We start from the raw sequence: 21870 nt of genomic DNA, 5'->3' as shown, positions 1-21870 counted from the left end.
AAAAGTTATGCACGTTTTAGGTCCAGAAACAGCATCCAGGGGGGGGGGGTAAGACAACAAAACTTGAAGATAAGCTACCTATACTTTTTATTACCATTAATAACACGATAGATAAAACAATTTTCTACCCCCACCCCTCTCCATTACCTACTGATATCCAAATGAAGTTGCGAAGAAAGTTGCACTTTGTTAGGAACCAATTCTTTTCAATGAGACCTTTTACTAGAATACCATGTAGGGTAAAACGAGAAAATACCCCCCCCCCCCCCCCCAATCATCCCACACGCACACAACACCAACAATGTTATTTGGCAGCCGTAGAGGCTTTCGTATGCAAAATCTCAGACAAATTGGTTATGTCATGTAAAAGTTATGCATCTAGGAGTGAGGTCAGATAACAACCTTGAAGGCTATCTGGCACGTTTTCAAGGTGTAGGCTACCTATTCCACAAAATTCCAGGACTTGAGGACAATTCCTTTCAAAATAGTTCGCAACCGCAGGAGTGGGTCCGGACGGACGGACAGACAGGCGGCCGAACAAATCGCAACTCACTCACACATTCTTAAAAAGTGCGCTTACATGAAACCATGTTCATAGGAAAACTCGCTACACGCCAATTCGTCCAGAAGTTGTTGCACTGCGAAAAGTGGAGCAAAAAAGTGAATAAAGAAAAATTCATTTATAACAACTCGTCCAAAGGAATTATGCTCATGGCGAAATTTGCTCCAGTGAATTTGTAAAAACTCGACTCCGAAATAACTTGCAAACCTCAGGAAAATTCTTCTTGCAAGGGAAATTTCTGAAAATAGTTTTCAAGAAAATTGACGTGGATATGCTCATAGGGAAACTCGATGCACACTAGTAAGTTCTCTAAAGGTAAATTTGACCTCTCTCCGTCCTCAAAAAACTATAATTACGAAAAGGGCCTAGGAGAATTTATCTCGTCTCAAGGGAACAATTTCCTTCAAATATTTGGCTCCTCAAAAAAAAAATTTGCACAAAAAAAGTGCAAAAAAGATATGCACATTGGAAAACTCCATACACGTCAAAGAATGAATGCACCTCGATCAAGTGAATTTTTTTGAGGTGAACTGTTTCAGGAGAAGCAGGTTTTCTTACAAGCCTTACATACATAGAAAGATTCTTGTGAACAAATTTACTGTAGTAGAATCGAGCCACTTTCTCGCAGCCCATGTCCCCCCCCCCTCTCCGCCCGTTTAAGCCCTGACCATGATTTTGGCCCAAGATCATGGTCCTGGGGCTTACACCAAGGTCGTAACCTTGCATTCTCGACCAAGGCCGCGGGTTTGGATTCTGGATCTGTGGTTTTCCGGTAACGTAACTAAGGCGTGGCCTTGTTTTGTAGTGCGAGGTCGTACTTTGGAGATTTCCCGGTGCTTTAACTAAGGCGTGACCTACTTTTATGTTGTGATACCCTGGGATTTCTCCGAGACCATGGCCGTGGTGAGGGAACCGCGGTTACATTACTGAGAGGTGACCTTGTTTTGTGGTGCAAGATCGTGCCCCGGCGTTAAGAGTTTAATTTTATACAGTTCGGGCTATCTCAAAATGCCGAAATGAAGGCAAAAAAAGATAAATGATAGAGAAACAGAAAGAAATTTATATTTATTTAGAAATTAAATGGCGATTCTTGTAAAATTTCTTCCGAACTTTTGAGGTTTAAATTGAATAAAATAGGCGGATTTATTTAAGGTTTTTTTTAGTGTGATCCGAGTTTGCTTGTTCAGAAATTTATAACATGTACATCGCGCGAACTTCACTAATAAACACTTTGGCGTGGATGTTGGAACTGCCATTAAACGCGCTCCAATTTGCCTATATACCGAACGGAAAGTTTCTAGAAGAAAACGTTTTTGAAGACCCTAGAAGGCATATCATCTTCGCATCCGCTTCCATTCCTTATCCTACTAATCTTGTACAGACTTGATAGCGCCTGCTGGCACCCTGATGTCTGGGATACTCGCTCCAGTATTTTCTTATGGGCATATAGTTCCTCCTTGACTGGTTCTCTTAGGACCTCCTTGGAACTACTTGGGGGAGGGGGCGCATTCAATTTTACTTAAGACTGTTTTTAAAGGGGTGCTGTGAAGACATTTATTGGTTACAACCGCTTCAAAAGAGAGTTGTCCATAAGAAAATTTTTTTGAGAATTTACTAGCTCGTTTTTCGGATCGAGGTGTTGGGGGCCAATTTTTTTTTACGACAAATTTCTTTTATCGAGAGCCGAGCCTTTTATTAGTTTTAAAGGATCGATAATTTAATGGCACTTTCAAATCATTAAGTGCGTTCAAGGGCCTTCAACAGTTTTCAAATACGTCTAAATGTCTAAAGAGCCTTTGGTGGGCCTTTAGTCCTTAAAAACCTCAAAGGGTCTTAGGAGTATTCAAAAAACCTAAGAATCGTATAAACGGTTTTTAAAAACTCTTGAGAGGCACAGGTTTTTAGGTGTTTCTCCGAGTCCTTAATATTTTCAAAGAGCTTAAAGGGTAGTTAATAGTCTTTGAGCCTCAAAAGCCTTAAAAAATTGTAATTGTCAAGCTTTTGAAAGCCTTTTAAACTTTTTAAAAGTCTACGAGCGGCCTTTAGTGCCTTTAAGCGCTCTTAATCTTGACTAAATGTCGTAAAATCCTTTTGACTTTAGGTCCCTTAAAAAATTCTAAAAACGTATGAAAGCATTTAACGGAGTGTAAGAACGTCTTCTGGCACCTTTCGAAGTATCATATAGGAGCCACTAAAGGTTTCCCAGGATTTAGAGCTTCCAAAAGAGACTTTAAAAGAGTTCTGGAGTCCTCATAAATCTTAAAATTTAATATCTTGAAAAGCCTTTAAGATTTTTTGCACTTCTTGAAGGTTTTGGGGTGTACTTAAGGGATTTTAAAAACTTTTGACGAACTTTTTCTAAGGGCTTACGAAGACATTCAAGGATTCATAAGCCTTTAGAAACATGTATCTATTTTCTCGCCTCCTTTGTATCTCATATATCTTGGGGTGGTATTAACACATCTACAAAACAACTGATAAAATGATAAATTGCATGTACATAAAAAACATCAAAATGGAGTGGCTCTACTCCAGCACACAAAACCACATGCTAAACAGAAGAAATGTTAGTTACAGGACCACCTCTTCTCGTATTGCTTACGCCAAGTATCTTTGACATTATCACTTTATTTCTAGCTCATCCAGTTCACCCAGCGTACTAACAACTTCCCATCTTCGTGACAGTCCAAATTACGTAAAACCCGCAATACTAACACCTAGTGGCAGTACAGCATCACCAACGGTTAGTAAGCTAATTCCTACACTCATTGTCTCTGAGACAGAAGATGAGTTTAAACGGTGACGAGATTTTTTTAAAATGCAGATAGCCTCATCCCATTACACAAACACCACCAATTCCAGTATTTGGTCCCCCGCGTCCATAGACAGCCTATCGTTAGACCAGCATCGTTCGTGGTGTCCTTCGCAATCCGTCGCTTTAAGTACCAGCACGTCCAGTACGAGCTGCTACAACAACTACCCCTACTACAGCAACATGGACTACCTAAGTACAAGCACCATGGGTCACGGGCAATTCGGCGTAAGTACCATTAACCATGAACCTTGGCGCCCTACTAAGTTCCGTTCCAGGAGAACAGCTTGGAGGCGAACTGGAGCAAGTCGAGGGACGAGTCCTGGTTTTACAACACGGGATGGGAACGCAAATGAAAATAATCCAACAGTATTACAGCAGACCAAATTAAGAAATTCCATATTCCTAAGAACCTGCAATATTAAGAGAGAATAGTGCTAGTCAAGACGAGTGCCAACGGCTCTAAAATGGTAACACTTTTATTATCATCGAGACATTTAATTTTATTTTATTTATTTTATTACACACGTTCGGATATTGTACATATCTTAAGATTAGTTTTACTTATCTACTGGAGATGTTATATACAGGGTGCGGCGACCGCTGCTCGCGGTGTAACGCGCCCGAAGTGATTGTTAGAATAAATGTATTTTCGTTTAGTCTAAGGCCTAACGTTGTTATTATTTCCGTATGTAAGAGACTGTACAGTTTGTATATGAAAAAGAAATGTAATAAGAAGTTTATTGTACAACATTTTACATAAATTCTTCTCTGGCAACGTTGCAAATTCGTAAATGCAAGGAAAAATTTTATGACATTTACTGTCGGAGGTCATTCTTCTTTTTTTTACATCATTGCTTTCTCTCTTTGTCCACTATGTTTTCTCATGTTATTCCTTTGAGTTTTCATGCGGTAGTTGAATTTTCTTCCCGCTGTAGTGTACTTAACCCTCAGGTTCAACGCTAATTTCACACTACAAGAACACGGAAATAAAGTCAACCCGGCAACGTTTAAAAATGGCCACCCGAATGACTATTCCCTCCACGTTATTTGTAAACAACGCTTTAACCTGAAGCACAGTAGGGAAGGAACGTAAAATAGAACACTCAAATTGTGAAAAGTTTGTTTAATATTGATCGCAATTATTAAGATTGTAAAAGCTCGGAAATTTAAGTCGAAATAAATTACATTGCAAAAATAAACTTTGAAAATGGTAGTTCATCGAATAAAAATAGAAATAGGCTGGAAAAAAAAGTACTTACCGATAAAAAAACCATCCGTCAAATTAATATCAAATTGGGTTGTAAAATTAATTGTTTGTAATGATGTGAATGCGTAACATAAAATTATATCACAGAAAGTAGCAGGTAAACTTCAAGAGGTAACATATAGGTCAAAAACAAGTTTTGGGAATTATGGGTGAGGTAATTAGGTACCAAGATTCTAAGAAAGGGCGAAATACACAGGATGTGACTCATCTTTGGTGCAATAAAGTCCTTTTGTTAAAAGCAAGATGGAAAATTACATGGCTTTATAGGCAAATTTAACTCAAGATATGTGGAAATTATTAAATCGCCACTCATTTATCGCACATAGATTCTAAACTGAAGAGCTTTGATTAGCGTAATCCCGCTCCTGCAAGAAAGGTAACTCGCCCCTGGTTTCGAGCCTACAGTTGAATGTCGAAGACAATCACGGAGTTAGGTGTCGTAGCTCAATTTTGACTACAGTTTTTACCACCCCCGTGACTGTTTCATTCACAGAGGAAAATTGTTAGTGACAAACAAGTCAGAACATGCATCAAACGAATCGGTAATTTCCACATATAAAAATAAAATGATCAAAACGTACCTATATGAATGTTGCTTAAGGGACAAGACCAAGTAATCAACATCAATAAACATAAATTAAGCAAGCATTATACCAAAAACGTAAACAATTACAAACAATAGCATAACGGTATCATATATGTGATTATGCATTGCGGTTAAACCAAGTAAATTTCAAAAAGAAATATTGAAACACACAAAAAATATAAAACATCACACTAATATACTTCCACCTGAATACATACATATATACATACAATATAAAGACATCATCACCCGTACAGTATAACAAAGATTCAGATAACCGTACATCAGTGGCGTACGTAGAAATGTATTCTGGGGAGGGGGGGGGGGATTAAACAAGTTCGTGGCACATACAGTCACCCAGTGCGTACTAGAAGGGGGGGGGGGGTAAGAAATAGAAATTGGGTTGCAGGTTGCTGATGCTGGTAGTCATTTATCTATGTATTATTGTACAGGCGAATAGATTAGAACGGTAATTTATTTCTTACTGCTGACAGGCCCCTTTATTGCTTTTGCTTTAATTAGTCAACGAAAACTTTGAATAATAGGTATATTTATGGGCAAAAAACCAATTTCGACAAAAAATTCAAAGGGCTGTAACTTTTGATCTAGTAGTCCGATCTTGGAACCGTTCGAAATTATGGATTCTACAGGCCACATTCTGTAAGAAAATATTTTTTTTCGGTCGATCTGAGACAATTTTTTTCGGGGCTCAAAAAAAGGCTTCCTTATTTAGCAAAAATCGACTGCACCAAAATTTCTCGGGAAAACACTTTTTCTTATTAATTTGGGTGCGTAGAATCCAAAACAATTCGTACTTTTTCGATTAGACGTCTCCATCAAAAGTTATAGGCAAAAAAATTCCTGTTTTTAAAATTTAAAATTCTTATTTTCGTCATTTCGTGAAAGGCAGGACGCAGGTACCTCACCTCAGTAGCAGTACTAAGTACCTGATACCTATTTGTTATTGCCTTTATTTTAAAGTGGGCGGAGCGGATAGCGGAGTACTCCGTATTAATACGTATTACCTAAATACCTAATAGCTATGATGATAACTCAATTCTTCTGGGGGGGGGGGGGATATATCCCCTTCATCCCCCCCGTAAATACGCCACTGCCGTACATATTATAACAAAAAGCTTGGAGCACACCATACTTTAATAGACAAATATGAGAATTTATCCATGCAAAAATGTAAATAATAACAAATGACTTTAAATTTAAACATTTATTTGTAATTACATCTTTCAAGACATAGGCATTAAGAAATAAGGCACGCTACTCGAAGGCGGCGGAATCTAGTAACCATTTCTTCCTACCAAGCTTCATACCAAAAAATGGAAGGCTTTTCACGATTGCTGGATTTAGAGCGTTTCGTATTTGTTTTCCGATAATGGTTTTCTGTCAGGTGTGAGGTGTGTTGTCTAACGGTAGGGGTATGTCACCACAACTTATGACTTCTATAGGTCACATATCCTCCATGAATTGTGGTTAATGACCTCCTTTCTTCATTTCCATTCATCACCACATCCTCTACAGACACATTTTTTTTCGTGTCGAGTAGGGCGGAGATTAAAAAAGCTTTGAAGTTAAACCGGAATGCTCCCTTCAACTGTTTAAATGAACGGATTGCCGTTCATTTTTAGAAAAAAAAACGCAAAAATTGTTCTCTTACTAACTGCTAACTCATGACTTACCTTTTCTTTTCAAAACACTAGTCACTGCATTGTCTTCTCCCTATTCGCGATTCCGGAAAACAGCGTGACCTCTGGTGGCAGCACATTGTAATTACTAGTGGTGGGATACGACCGCCATTTTGTTTATCTACAATGGGCAAAAGTAGTCAATAATACATTTGCAATCAATCTAATTACATCATAAAGATCAAGGATGGTTTAAACGTCACATTTTATCACTGTACTTTCAAGAATTTTAAATGTGATCCGAGCAATTAAGCAACCAACAATAAGGATAAGTTAAAGAATCATCGTCTTAACGCGTAACATTTCCAAGGTGTTTAAATGTGAACAGTGCAATTACACAACAAAGAATAGGAGACATATACGTCATTCTTTGGCACAGTCCGCTTTCAATAACTTTCTATCAGTGTAATTACGCTTAACGCGTCACCTTTTAACACACAACCTTCTCTAAAATTTAATTTCGCTACTTATCCACATTCAAGGTTGTTACGTGCAGTCTGTGCGATTAGGTATGCCATAAATAGTAAGAAAAATTTAAATCGTCACATATTACGTATTTTGTGGTCAGTGTAATTATCCCACGAATAGTAAAGCTGTTTTAAAGCATAATCGACGCAAGGGAATTTCGGCGAGTTGTAAGAGTGCGCTAGAAATGAGTGATAAATTGTGACCTAGAAAATTAAGTTAATTGCGTGTTCCAAAGTCTTGAGATCTTAAGAAAAACGCTTTTCAGGCAGGATAGGATTAAGGGGTTATATTTTCAAGTCTCAAAAACGGCAGGATAAACTCAATTCACTCAAACTAAAAACCGTTACCACCTATACACGCCATTTGTAAATGACAGGTTAATCCGAAACGCCGCTATAAAAATTTATTGTATAAAAATTATCTACACATTCTTAACGCCATAAAGTAAATATTCAACTAATTCGTTCTTAGATTTTTGGTCGAGATCCTCCGCATTAACTAAGTCCTTTAATATCGACAAATCAGGTTCGAATCGCTTACAGGTCATTTTCGTTAAAGGTATATCGTAGTAGAGGTAAATCTACGGCAGACAATTACAATCGGTTCGGCTCGCAGTGCACTCACTTTGTTATGAAATGTGGCATACACGAAACACGTCGAATTAACGCCGCCGTGCAAATTGTAGTAGCCACAGTCGAACGACTGCACGGACTCTTCCAACTGAAATTTGACAACGTTTTTATCCTGATCCAGTATGTAAGTCTGTCCGTCCCAGGAGCAGGCGATGATGTTGTCGCATCCGTCTCCGGTTACGTCCATTTTGTGTAAGGAAAAGATTTGGTGATCGACTGCGATTGACCTGAAAGCGACTTATATCTTAGTGCGCAGGTGTAGACCGGTGACTTACCATGTAATAATATCGTCGTGTACCAGCATTATGGTGCCGTCAAGAGTAGCAACGGAATACGGCCGTCCTTTCTTCGTGCTTTCCGGCGATCTTCTTTGGATTAGATCGCCCACGATCTCCGTGGAGATATTCTGGTTGCGGGCTCTCGAGATGCCCAAAAATTGATAATCGATCCTCGATCCCACGAGACTTTCCGTGCGTGAGCTAAAAATGTCCAGTTTTTGATGAATTTGTGGAAGACGTATCAAAAATGTGCGTGAAAGAAGCAGGAGTAAAGATAGGACAGCTGTAAAAAGACTAAAGGGCGAAGAAGACAAGTAGACTAAGAAGGCGTGTAGAAATTTCAACTGAGGCGTAAGTGAAAGACATGTTAAAGGCATGAAGGGAGTTCATGACAGAGAGGCTAGAAGAAAAAGTGAACGTGAAGAAACACGTAAGAGGCAAGGTGAAGAGGAGACGTCGTATGACGGCGAAAGGAAGTCATGATGAAAGTATAAATAAACCGCGAATGGAGTCAAAAGAAAGTGTGAAGGAAAGATGAATGAAGATGGCGCGTACAGAAGCTGTAAGAAGATGGTGCAGAAGGCGTGAAGGGAATTTGAATGAGGCGTGAAGATGGAAGTGTGTAGGATACGAAAGATACGCGACGAAACCGAAAGAGAGACGTGAAGACGAAGGGGGGTAAAAGGGGACATGAGATGGTAAAGAAATCATTAAACAAAAAAATAAGATCTGAAAAAGGATAAAGATAAGAGACGTAGAGGAAGAAGGTGAAAGGAGGATGCGTAAAGAAAGGAGTGGCAAGAAGAAATTATGAGAGGAGCGTAAAGGTCCTTCATGACTTGATGAGGACCCTCTTGCGCCACTTTCGTTTTCAAGATGCGTAAAGAAATGAGGCAAGATATTTTCAAGGTCATATGAAAGAGGTGCGACTAAGAAGACGCGACGAAAACGGAGATGAGCACGGTGTGAAAAAAGTAGTGAAGTATGATGGTGGAGAAATGTGGACTCGACGAAAGAAAGGAAAGATAGAAAGAGTGTAGGAAAGACAAAGAAAGCGTTGAAGAGCCCTAAGTAAGTCATGAGAGTCGCATGATCTGACATTGACCTCTGATGACCTTAAAAGGGCATTAAACTGGATAACACCACAAAAAATGGGGCCATTGATCTTGAAAATAAAATATGACAAGACAAAATGGAGTCATTGACCTTTAGTAACCTTGAAAATGAAATGTGGCGATCTTGACAATGAAATATGACACCACAAAGGCAAGGTCATTGTCCTCTGACCTTGAAAATGGAATATTACATCGCAGGTCATTGATCTTCGCTAACCTTGAAAATAAAATGAGTAAAGGAGTAAAATGTGACACCGTAAAAATTGGGTCGTTGACTTTTGGTAACCTTGAAACTAAAATTTAATTTAATTAGCAACATAAAGAAAGGGTCATTGATCTCCGATGACCTTGAAAGCTAATGCCCCGAGCATCACCTTGACCCAAAGGCACCACGCAACCTTTGAACGGAGCCATGTTCGCCCTTGTGGTTCTACTGAGATGCGCGGAAAAGAATGAAGGTGTAAATCAGGTGTCAAAGGACGATGCGTGAAAAAGGGGGTATGAAAATGTCCTGAAGGCCTGAAAAACAAATGAAAAAAGTAGGTACACAGAAAGCGCGAACCAGGCATGAAAAAAAGTATGAAGAACATGCAATAGATAGATGTGGAGGAAGAAAGGGTAAAAAGCGCCTGAAAGAAAATGTTAAAATATATCATTTGATATTCCGCGTATTAGGAGCAAGCACACTTCCTCGTACGTATAGTCTCCTGGTAAGTACAGGATGGGTAAACATTTAAAGTGCGTTGGAATAGATCTTAGTAATGGAAAAAGACCTCGTCTATCATGTTCTCCTGGTGGCCAGAAAAATTTGACAAGGGTTTGCCATTTAATGCTCCGTGTATTAGGAGCAGGATCACCTCCTCGTCCATTATATTCTTCTGATATGGAATTGATACATTTAAAATAAATTAAGACGTTGAAACATATCTCCTAGTGATGGAAAAGACCTCTCCCATTATGTTCTCCGGGTGGGCAGAAAACTTTTACAAGGGTTTGCCATTTAATGCTCCGTGTATTAGTAGCAGGATCACCCCCTCGTCCATTATATTCTCCTGATATGGAATTGAGACATTTAAACTAAATTAAAGCGTTGAAATATATCTTCTAGTGATGGAAAAAGACCTCTCTCATCATGTTCTCCTGGTGGCCAGAAACATTTGACAAGGGTTTGCCATTTTATGCTCCATCTATTGGAGCAGGATCACCCTCTCGCCCATTATGTTCTCCTGATATAGAATTGATACATTTAAACTAAATTAAAGTGTTGAAATATATCTCCTAGTGATGGAAAATGATCTCTTCCCTCATGTTCTCCTTGTAGCCAGGAAACTTTTACAAGGGTTCGCCATTTCATACTCCTTGTATTAGGAGGAGGCTCACCTCCTCGTCCATTATATTCTCCTAATAGAATTGGTACATTTAAGCTAAATTAAAACGTTGAAATATATCTCCTAGTGATGGAAAACGACCTCTCCCATTATGCTCTCCTGGTGGCCAGAAAACTTTTACAAGGGTTTGCCATTTTATGCTCCGTCTATTGCAGCAGGATCACCTCCTCGTCCATTATATTCTCCTGATATGGAATTGGTACATTTAAACTAAATTAAAACGTGATCGAAAAAGACCTCTCCCATCATGTTCTCCTGGTGGCCAGAAAACTTTTACAAGGGTTGGCCATTTAATGTTCCGTGTATTAGAAGCAGGATCACCTCCTTGTCCATTATATTCTCCTGATAAGAATTGGTAATTTAAACTAAATTAAAGCGTGGAAATATATCTCCTAGTGATGGAAAAACACCTCGTGGCATGGCTTGAAGCAAGGCGACGGGAAGCCGTGACGGAGTCGTGTAAGGACGTAATGGAAGTCGTAAAGAATAGGCGCGTCGAAAATTTGTGAAAAATGCGTCACAGGCTTGAAGAAGTCTTAAAAGGGGCGGGAGGTATTGGAAGATGTAGAGACGAGGAGTAAAAGAAGTGGACGTGAAGGGGAGTTCGAATGAAGTGTCAAAGAAAGTGAAGGGAGGGTGCGAGAACGCATGAAGCGCAGAAGAGGTGAGAAATTTTAAGGGACGAATAAAGTTAAAGAAAGAGTCGGATTGGCAGACGGAAAGACTATCTTTGAAGTTGATACGGGGATTTAGAAATTGTTTAGCCAAAAATATGTTGGTGACTAAAAATACGCATGGGTTACTTCTTGGGCATCCAGAAATCGAGTTTAGTCGTTTTCCCAAGAGAATCTGCGCATAAATAGCGATGTCGAAACCTTTTTGGTATAAACATTTTGCTGGAAATAAATTACGCATGGGCATCATGCAATAGAGTTTAGTCTTTTCCTCGGTCTTTTCCAACAAAATTGGTGCATAAATATCAATTTTGGGCAACGTGATAGATTTCAAAGTAAATTTTTGATAGTGGCACGTGTGGAACGTATCATCTTTCATATAACGCACTTTTGCTCTTTTGTACCGCTCCGGTTTAATTACTAGATGAAGATTTTTTTTGCTACACTCTGTTAAATTAATTATTATAAGGGGAAGAGGGATATTGTGTCGCTTTCCTGCATTTGATTTCCCGTAGATACCGGGACCGAATCTGATTATTTACTTCGGAAATTTCCATCTCTCGTGTACGTGACGCCCAAATAAAATAGGCAAAATTCAATGGAGGGGAAAGCGAGGGGGAAACGTAAAACCAATAAACTAAAAATAAATTATACTTGCCTGCCAGAATCCGAGTGTTCGCCCGTGTTTTCCAAGGATTGAGAACTGTCCTCCAAATGACAGACAATCCTCATAAACGTACCACCCGGCTGAGCCACTAGGAGAGAAGGAACGCCCTCTGGCGAATGATGCAAAGTGATAGATCCGATCTGTTTGGCACATTCCCATTTATTTAAACAGACCAATTTACCTAAATTTGCAAACATAAGCATGAGGTACTTAAGGAACAGACGTCACCAACCGGAAACATTGTCAAATCCGTCCGCCGCGCTATTCTCGTCCGCAACCCAGCGGTAGGATCTGACCACTCTATCCGTTAATCCGACGACCAACTCCAGTAACCCGTCCCCGTTAATATCGGCTAAGAGAACGTCCTAAGTGGAAAATGGTTAGTTCGCCAAACAACCATAAATCGAGGAGGTAAACCGTGACAGTAAAATGTGGGTGCAGTTTGTTTTTGTTTCATAGTTTATTCGTTAGTACTTAAGATCTCAAGTGTGAGAAGTTTCCCCTTGTGTCCCCCATCTATGCTTTGATGGAAATTCTCTCAAGGAAAATTCAACCCCGAAGAACTCGAAATCAGAAAAATTCCCCCAGAAAAATTAGAACGAAAAATTTGCATACCAGAAAATGCCCGAGGAAGAACGTACTCATAAAAAACTTGCGCCAAATGAATTTGGAAAAATTCTCTCAAGGAAAATTCAACCCTGAAGAACTCGAAATCAGAAAAATTCCCCCCGAAAAATTGGAGCGGAAAATTTGCATACAAGAAAAAACCCGAGGAAGAACGTGCTCATAAAAAACTCGCGCCAAATGAATTTGGAAAAATTCTCTCATGGAAAATTCAACACTGAAGAACTAGAAATCAGAAAAATTCACCCCGAAAAATTACAGCGGAAAATTTGCATACAAGAAAATACCCGAGAAAGAACGTGCTCATAAAAAACTTGCGCCAAATGAATTTGGAAAAATTCTCTCAAGGAAAATTCAACCCTGAAGAACTCGAAATCAGAAAAATTCCCCCCGAAAAATTGGAGCGGAAAATTTGCATACAAGAAAAAACCCGAGGAAGAACGTGCTCATAAAAAACTCGCGCCAAATGAATTTGGAAAAATTCTCTCATGGAAAATTCAACACTGAAGAACTAGAAATCAGAAAAATTCACCCCGAAAAATTACAGCGGAAAATTTGCATACAAGAAAATACCCGAGAAAGAACGTGCTCATAAAAAACTTGCGCCAAATGAATTTGGAAAAATTCTCTCAAGGAAAATTCAACCCTGAAGAATTAGAAATTAGAAAAATTCCCCCCGGAAAATTTGCATACAAGAAAATACCCGAGAAAGAACGTGCTCATAAAAAACTTGCGCCAAATGAACTTGGAAAAATCCTCTCAAGAAAAATTCAACCCCGAAGAACTCGAAATCAGAAAAATTCCCTCAGAAAAATTGGAGCGGAAAATTTGCATACAAGAAAAAACCCGAGGAAGAACGTGCTCATAAAAAACTCGCGCCAAATGAATTTGGAAAAATTCTCTCATGGAAAATTCAACACTGAAGAACTAGAAATCAGAAAAATTCACACCGAAAAATTACAGCGGAAAATTTGCATACAAGAAAATACCCCAGAAAGAACGTGCTCATAAAAAACTTGCGCCATATGAATTTGTACCTTGGGAAAATTCTCTCAAGGAAAATTTGACCCCCAAAGAACTCGAAATCCGAAAAATTCTCCCCGCCCCCCAAATAAGCATACAAGAAAAAGCCCGAGGAAGAACGTGCTCATGAAAAACTTGCGCCAGATGAATTCGTACCTTGGGAAAATCCTCTCAAGGAGGTGCTCATAAGGAAACTTGGTCCAGATGTATTTGTACCATTGGAAAATTCTCTCAACGAGGAAATCGAAATCAGAAAAATTGCCCCTAAGAAGAATCAGACCGGAAAATTCACTTACCTATAAGAAAACGCCTCAAAAGAAAAATTGCTCCAGATGAATTTATACCGTGAGAAAATTTTCTTAAAGCAAATTCGACCCCGAAGAAGACGAAATAAAAAAAAAGGCCCCTAAAAAGAATCCCAGCGGAAAATTCGCTAACAAGAAAACGCCTAAATCGGATGTGCTCATAACAAAACTTGCTCCAGATGAATTTGTACCTTCAGTAGATTCTCTCTCAAGGAAAATTCGTCCCCAAAGAGGTTAAAATCAGAAAAATGGCACCCAAGAAAAATCCGAGTGGAAAATTCCTTTACAAGGAAACGTCTGGAAAAGATGTGCTCAAAACGAAACTTGCTCGAGATCACGGTGATCTTATACCGTGCTCGAGATAAATTTAGAAAGAAAGTTCTGTTAAGGAAAATCCGACCCCGAAGAAATTGAAATCAGACAAATGCCCCCCCCCCCCCAAGAAAAATCAGAGTGAAAATTTTGCTTACAAAAATCAAATGACGCTTATAAGAAAACTTTCTTCAGGTGCATTTGTACCTTGAGAAAATTCTATCAAGGAAAATTCGAGACGAATCAGAGCGGAAAATTCGCTTACAAGAAAACACCTGAAAGTTTATTTACTGTTGAATAGTCTGCCGTTTTCAAAATAGGTACTTATACGGAGTTAACTAAAAAAGTTGTCGAACCTAACCTCTTTTTTCAACACCCTGTATATTTTAATCTAAAAAAGGTAGCGTATTACTTATAGTCTACTTTCGAAAGTATTACACGCTAAGGATAGTACCTATACAAAAAACATTCAAGTGATTAAAAAAAATTTCAAGATTTTTGAATTTTGAAATTTTTAAAAAACCTTTTTTGACCCAGTATTGATTTTTTTAGGAACCAAAGCAAACATTTCTTTCAAATTGGTACTAATGTTTCTTGAGCCAAAATACCAAAATTTTAATTTTTCTTTAATTATTTTCTGAGCAACCATACCAGATAGGACAGAAGTAGCAACAATACAAACGTTTCTTATACCCTGTGTTATACAAGTTACTTACGCGCTCCCTAACCAGGATACCAACATTCCGAAGATGTCGAAATTTTGTATCTGGGAGGTTCCCAACGTCCCAAAATCTTTGCTTTTGAAATTTCGACAAAAAAGTAGTTATTAAAATTCAGATTTTTTTTTAATTCAAAAATTTGGGGCATTTCCGAAAAGTGGAATTCTGTCAGCGGTTTACCCCTCATCTGGAATAGTAAAACCTTGGTATTGGCAGGAATACGTTGCGAGTGCAACCGCTTAAGCTCGACCCTCTCCTTCTCTTGCGCACTATGAACGGCCGAATCATTGCTCCTCTCACTTTCGACACTCTCGCTAGAAAAGATCTGCCCGTCGACTTGGTCGCTCCCCTCGTCATCCGCCTCGCACTCTACCGACACATACGTGACCAACACGCAATAAACGTAGCACCAACCGTCGGCCGTTATAACCACAAGACAGTTCTTGCCAACGTTAAAAATGTCACCGACGCACACGCAACTGACGAAACTCAGTCCGGTTAGCATCGCGTACTTTTTCGCCCCCTTGAAAACCGAGACGTTTCCGGTCTCGCCGCCCACAACGAGCTCGGACACGCCGTCATTATCGACGTCGCCCAAAGTTAGGCCCTTCCTAAGAATATTTCCGCTAAAATCGAACTCTAAACGATCGACTAAAGATATCGCGCGCATTTCCTAATTGAGACTAAGCGGAAAGCGGTCGTTATACGGACGCCATCACTTGCGAAATTACGTTGAGAGGGACGCGCGATTCGGGTAGAAACGATCGGATGTACTGCCAACGCGAAGGGGGCCAGACGATGCACGAGGCCTTCGCAGTTATCAGACCGAGGGAAACCGGGCCGAAGTGGTTCGAGTCGACGGAATGACCGGTGTGATCGCCCTCCACCCAGCAGTGTCCCTCCGGTATCCTCACCACCTCCCTTTTATAGCCAATGGTGGAAATTATGTCTCCTAAAAATTGAAAAAAAGCATCTTAGATTATTAATAAATTGTCTGGACATAGTTATATATGCAATCCGAGCACATGGCTGTGACATTGAACATTGAAAATTTGTAACATACCTACGTGACTCAGTTAGAAGAATTCCGTTATGTAATATTGAACTTAAAAAAAAATAAAAAATGTAATGTAGCGAGTTATTGGTCGATTCATTGCATGGGAAGGTACTTGGCGGCCGTCTGACGGAAGATTATGCAGAGTTAATACGTGTCATTTTATGATGATTTCGATCCGCTCGCAATCAGGTACGTGAGAACCGCTACGTTCGAAATTTTGAACCCCTAATTGTATAAAAAAAAGGGATTGGTGAGTGGGGAATACTGAAGTTTATGTGCTGAACGAGTAAAGATGGCCTCAGAAAGCAATTGGCGCCATTTTGTAGGCGTGTTTTGTAAAAATTGAGAAAGTAATGAGATTTTTTGGTGGCGTTACGCGGATAGCTACGAGGCAATAGAGTTCGTAAGCGCGACCACAGAATTATTAGGGTGTCCCGTATATAATCAGGAAAAACGAAATCGCATTCAATAGTGCGAGATTAGTGTGTAGAAAATGGCAATACAATGAAATCGTGCAGACGAAAAATAATAGCCGGGTGAATATTTCGAGTTAAGATCAGGGTGCGCACTTTAATAAAGGTCGATAAGTGTTGGGAAATAAACAATACTTTCCCGGAAGAATTTTTTAGAATTTATTCCAAACGCACATGCACACACATAGAATTTTGAGAATTTTCTAGAATCTCTCAGGAAAGACTTCATAACAAAACCGAAAAGAAAGTTGTATATGAAGTTGAAGTTTTTTTTTGTTTTTTTGCGAGTAAAACTTTCATCAACTATTAGTAATATCGTACCAGCTTTAAGCAATTCAGCACACATAAAACAGTTTCAGTGAAGTATGTTGAATTATCATGCGAAGAAAAGATCACTGTAGAATTTTATTTTATTTTGTTGAATTTTCTAGGTTTTTTTCGAGTTTTTTTTTAGAATGTTTCTAGAATTTTCAGAATCTTTTTTAGAATTTGTAAAATTCTAGAATAGTACTGTAGATAAAATAGGAAGTGGTTTACGAGGAGAAGAAAATCCCTGTAGAACTTTAGTGTATTTTGTACAATTACCTAAAATGTTTAGAATTTTCTAGAATATTTTTTAAATTTTTTAGAATCTTCCTAGCACCTTTCTTGAATTTTCTACCGAACGCACATGTGGCAAAATACTACTAATACCATTTTGTGGAATTTTTAGAACCTCTTAGAATTTGACTAAAATTTCCTTGATTTTTTCCGAGCGCACATTTAGAATCTCCTAGAATTTTTTACACATTTTTTGAATGCTAGAATTATGTACACACAATTTAAAATGGTTTGCCGAGAGGGGAAAATCACTGTAGAACTTTGATGTACACTACTACCATTTGGTAGAATTTTCTAAAATTGTTCACAATCTTTTACTTAGATATTTTAGAATTTTTTAGAACTTTCTAAAGTTTTTTAATTTTCTAGTTTTTAGAACATTTCAAGAATTTTTCCTACGGCACATGCACCCTGAGGGGAAAATCAATATAGAATTTTGGTGTACGCTACTAGGATTTTGTAGAATTTTCTAAAATTGTTTACAATCCTTAAATTTTTAGAATTTTCGAATTGTTTAATCTTTTAGATATTTTAACATTCTTTTTAGAACTTTCAAAAATTTTTTTTAGAACTTGGTAGAATTTTTCTTCCGAACACACATCCACACAATTATTATTTTATATCATTTTTAGAATTTTTCTTTCCCTAAAATTGTTTAAAATCTTTTACATATTTTTAAATTTTTTAGAACTTTCTGGGTTTTTTTAGAATGTTCTAAAATTTTTAAAATTTGTGCCAATTATAGAATTGTAATGCACACAAAATTTGAAATGGTTTACCCCGAGGGAAACATCACTGTAGAATTTTTGGGGTACACAAACTTTGAAATGGTTTACACCGAGGAGAAAATCACTAGAATTTTGGTGTACACTAAGTACTAGCATCTTGTAGAATTTTCTAGAATTGTTTAGAATCTTTTGGATATAGAATTTTTTAGATCTTTCTAGAATTTTTTAGAATTTCTTAGAACTTTTGTAGAATTTTTTTCCGAACGCACAAGCAAACAATATTATTTTATTCCATTTTTTAGAATTTCTCTAGAATTTTTTAGAATCTCCTAAAATTGTTTAAAATCCTTTACATATTTTTAAATTTTTTAGAACTTTCTGGGTTTTTTTTAGAATTTTCTAAAATTTTAAAAAAAATTTTAGAATTTGTGCGAATTATAGAATTGTAATGTACACAACATTTGAAATGGTTTACACCGAGGGGAAAATCACTAGAATTTTGGTGTACACCAAGTATTAGCATCTTGTAGAATTCTCTAGAATTGTTTAGAATCTTTTGGATATAGAATTTTTTTAGATCTGTCTAGAATTTTCTAGAATTTCTTAGAACTTTTGTAGAATTTTTTCCGAACGCACAAGCAAACAATTATTTAAATTTTTTAAAATGTATCTAGAATTTTTTAGAATTTCCTAAAATTGTTTAAAATCTTTTACATATTTTTAAATTTTTTAGAACTTTCTGGGTTTTTTTTAGAATTTTCTAAACCTTTTTTAAAATTTTTAGAATTAGCATCTTGTAGAACTTTCTAGAATTGTTTAGAATCTTTTAAATATAGAATTTTTTAGACTCGTTTTTAGATCTTTCTAAAATTTTTTTGAATTGTCTAGAATTTCTTAGAACTTTTGTAGAATTTGTTTCCGAACGCACAAGCACACAATTATTTTAATCAATTTTTTAGAATTTTTTTGAACTTTTCTTTATTTTTTTTATTTTTTTCCGAATGTACATGCACACAATTATTATTTTATACAATTTTTAGAATTTTCACGAACTTTTTAACATTCTCCGAGACGTTTTTTTAGAATATCCTAGAATTTTTTAAAATCTTTTAGATATTTTAGAATTTCTTTAGAACTTTTTCCGAGCGCACATGAACATTTTATAGAATTTTTAGATACTTCTAGAGATTTTTAACTTTTTTTAATTGTTTGAGTAGTAGAATTGGTGTGCACAAAATTTGAAATCGTTGGCCCCGAGGGGAAAATCACTGTGAAAAGTTTGGTGTACATGACTACCATTTTGTATAATTTTCTAGAATAGTTTTGATTCTTTCAGCGATTTTTGAATTTTTTTTAATTTTCTAGATTTTTACGCACATGCACACAATAATTATTATTTAATACAATTTTTATAATTTCGTAGAATTGTTTAGAATCTTAAATATTTTAGAATTTGTTTTAGAACTTTTTAGAATTTCTTTCCGAACGCACATGCACACGTAATTATTTTATATAATTTTAAAGCTTTTTTAAATTTTTTAGAACATCGTAGAATTTTGAGCATATTTTAGAATTTTTGTAGAACTTTCTAAACATTTTTTAGAATTAGTTTCCGAACGGACTACACACACAATTATTATTTTATAAAATTTTTAGAATCTACTTGAAATTTTCGAAAAGTTTTTTTAACTTTCCAGAATTGTTTAGAATCTTTTAGATATATTTGAATTTTTTAGAAGTTTCTAGAATTTCTTTAGAACTTTTCTACAATTATTTTTCTGCCGGCACATGCATTATTATTTTATAGATGTTTTAGAACCTTGGCGTACATTTTGTGGTGTATATTTTGTAGATTTTTTTAAACATTTTAGAATTTTTTATACAATTCTTAGAATTTTCTAGAATTTAAAAATATTTTTTTTTAGAATTTTTAAAATTCTAGTATTGTAGCGTAGACAACATTTGAAATGGGTTACCCCGATAGGAAGATCACTAGGAATTTCGAGAATTTTTTAGAACTTTCTAGAATTTTTTAGAACGTTCTAGAATCTAGAATGTTTTAGAATTTGTTTCCGAACGGACATTCACACACAATAACTTATTATTTTACACAATTTTTCAAATTTTCTACCATTTTTTTAAATTTCCTAGAATTATTTAGAATCTTCTAAATTTTTGAATTTTTTAGAAGTTTCTAAAAATTTTTTCAAACGCACAGACAATTATCATTTTATACAATTTTTAAAATTTTTAGAACGCACAAGTACGTACAATTATTATTTTTTACGATTTTAGAATGTTCTAGAATTTTTCAGAACTTTTAATTTTTTTTCAAACGCGCGAACAATTATTATTTTATATAATTTTTGGCGAGATTTTGAGAATATTTTGAAATACTTTAACATTCTCGAACTGTAATGTACACAAAATTTGAAATAGAGTACTCCGAGAAAAAAAATCACTGTAACTTTGGTATAATTGTAGAATTTCCTCGACATTTTTTAGAAGTTTTTGGAATTTTCTAGAATTGCTTAGAATTTTTGAAAACTCCAGAATTTTTTTTAATTTTTAGAATTGTTTACAATTCTAGAATTGTAGTGCACATATAATTTCAAATGGGTTTCCCGGTAGAATTTTGATGTACACTACTAGCATTGTGTAGAATGTTCTACAATCTCGTCTACAACCTCTCAGAATTTGTCTAAAAATTTTTTAGAATTTCCTTGAATTTTTACCCCTCTTTATCACAGAATATCTGGGAGTATGCGAGGGAGTATGTAAACGAAATCTGAATAGGTAGGTACTGTGGTAATGCTTTGGATTACACAAAAACATTCAAGACGCAATAAAGCCATGAGGTAGGTGAAGCCTCCCTCGAAAGTACCCGGTAAGTGTTCAAGAAATGGAAGACAAATTAAGCCCCCAATAGATCCACATTTTGTTCTAACCCTCTTTAAAAAGTTAATTTCTTAAAGACGGATACAAGAGATATCAACATAAAGTGTTCCATTTTCTTTAACAACAGCCAGTTAAACAGTTTGACAGCCCTAAGATATTTATTTGTCTACCAAGAAACCTACCACATCTAATACACGCCTATAACATTAAACAAAATGCCCAAGAAACCAGCCTGGCATTACCCTCGACATCCTCGATCTAGGATCCCTCGTAGGATCCAAACGTAAAACAAACTGCCAGAGTTGGCCATGAAGCTCCGATTGCATACAGAACCCTACTCGAACAGCATTTTCTAATACAAAAAAGGTTTGATACCTGGAATACCGACGACTCGTTTGATTATAGTTTGATCTGGATCCTTCGGTGAGATTAACGAGATTATTTCTCCACGCTTGATGTCCAAGGAGCGCACTGCCCAACGATTTAAAAACACATAATCGGTCTGCGACTTGTCCGGATTTAAAACTGGTTGCATCGAGATGCCATCGACGCGAGCTACATAGCCGATTAGATCGAGAAACGTCACACCGATTGGTAAACCTATTATGATACTTTTAATAAAATTTGATACCATTTATGCAGAATTAAAATTTTGGTCTAACGAACCATCACAAAAACGCTTACATAACCTTTACACTTACACGCATAATTTGACCGATGACATAACACTGTGGCCTTGCTCTCACTTCAGTGCAATGAGGGGTTCTAAAAATGTGAGAAAGCGTGTTTAGAATATAAATCGACTGAAATTGCACACAAAGATTTGGAAGGTACTTAAGACACGCAGGGCAAGAATGACTTTCAAGCTGAAAGCCTAAAATACTTCATTCTTGTACTGAACTTTGAAAACTAATCTTATGCTTGCACATAAAAAAAATACACGCCGCCTCTGAAGTTGATTTCACACATGGCACCCATG

General features: G+C 36.8%; 3 protein-coding genes across 6 annotated transcripts in view; 1 reads left to right on the top strand and 2 right to left on the bottom strand.

Annotated features, from left to right (window-relative positions):
* LOC116180117 (homeobox protein OTX1-like) overlaps positions 1-4218 on the top strand; it is a 33431-nt gene extending 29213 nt beyond the window's left edge. Inside the window, exons 5-7 of one of the 4 annotated variants that reach the window (XM_031499958.1) lie at positions 3200-3305; positions 3387-3602; positions 3653-4218. In XM_031499958.1, coding sequence (XP_031355818.1) covers positions 3200-3305; positions 3387-3602; positions 3653-3730 — 400 coding nt within the window. In that variant the 3' untranslated portion in view covers positions 3731-4218. The remainder of the gene's footprint in view (positions 1-3199; positions 3306-3386; positions 3603-3652) is intronic. The other 3 variants (XM_031499959.1, XM_031499961.1, XM_031499960.1) reach the window with 3 other exon arrangements.
* Positions 4219-7787: 3569 nt separating this feature from the next.
* LOC116180380 (KICSTOR complex protein ITFG2-like) lies at positions 7788-15829 on the bottom strand. The gene is made up of 6 exons (XM_031500347.1): positions 15338-15829; positions 12385-12517; positions 12144-12333; positions 8306-8509; positions 8023-8257; positions 7788-7978 (listed from the first exon to the last, which is right to left on the bottom strand). The coding sequence occupies exons 1-6, from the start codon at positions 15803-15805 to the stop codon at positions 7820-7822; spliced, it is 1389 nt and encodes a 462-aa protein (XP_031356207.1). The 5' UTR covers positions 15806-15829; the 3' UTR covers positions 7788-7819.
* LOC116180381 (mitochondrial inner membrane protease subunit 2) lies at positions 15811-21608 on the bottom strand. Its single transcript, XM_031500348.1, has 2 exons — positions 21267-21608; positions 15811-16087 (listed from the first exon to the last, which is right to left on the bottom strand). The coding sequence occupies exons 1-2, from the start codon at positions 21523-21525 to the stop codon at positions 15837-15839; spliced, it is 510 nt and encodes a 169-aa protein (XP_031356208.1). The 5' UTR covers positions 21526-21608; the 3' UTR covers positions 15811-15836.
* Between the last annotated feature and the right edge of the window lie 262 nt (positions 21609-21870).

Source organism: Photinus pyralis, unplaced genomic scaffold (assembly GCF_008802855.1).
Source record: "Photinus pyralis isolate 1611_PpyrPB1 unplaced genomic scaffold, Ppyr1.3 Ppyr1.4_LG9, whole genome shotgun sequence".
Lineage (NCBI taxonomy): Eukaryota > Metazoa > Arthropoda > Insecta > Coleoptera > Lampyridae > Photinus > Photinus pyralis.
The sequence above is the reverse complement of the archived record's forward strand: the minus strand, read 5'-3'. Positions and strand labels throughout refer to the sequence as shown.

Bases quoted from the DNA above. Each gene is read 5' to 3' on its own strand.
- LOC116180380 (XM_031500347.1), bottom strand. From the start codon at position 15,805: ATGCGCGCGATATCTTTAGTCGATCGTTTAGAGTTCGATTTTAGCGGA. The intron at 12,518-15,337 runs GTTTTACTATTC...TTTTCCACTTAG, and splicing joins GTATTCCTGCCAATACCAAG to GACGTTCTCTTAGCCGATAT. The intron at 8,258-8,305 runs GTAAGTCACCGG...AGTCGCTTTCAG, and splicing joins CACGACGATATTATTACATG to GTCAATCGCAGTCGATCACC.
- LOC116180381 (XM_031500348.1), bottom strand. From the start codon at position 21,525: ATGGTATCAAATTTTATTAAAAGTATCATAATAGGTTTACCAATCGGT. The intron at 16,088-21,266 runs GTATCAAACCTT...TTCAATTTTTAG, and splicing joins ACGAGTCGTCGGTATTCCAG to GAGACATAATTTCCACCATT.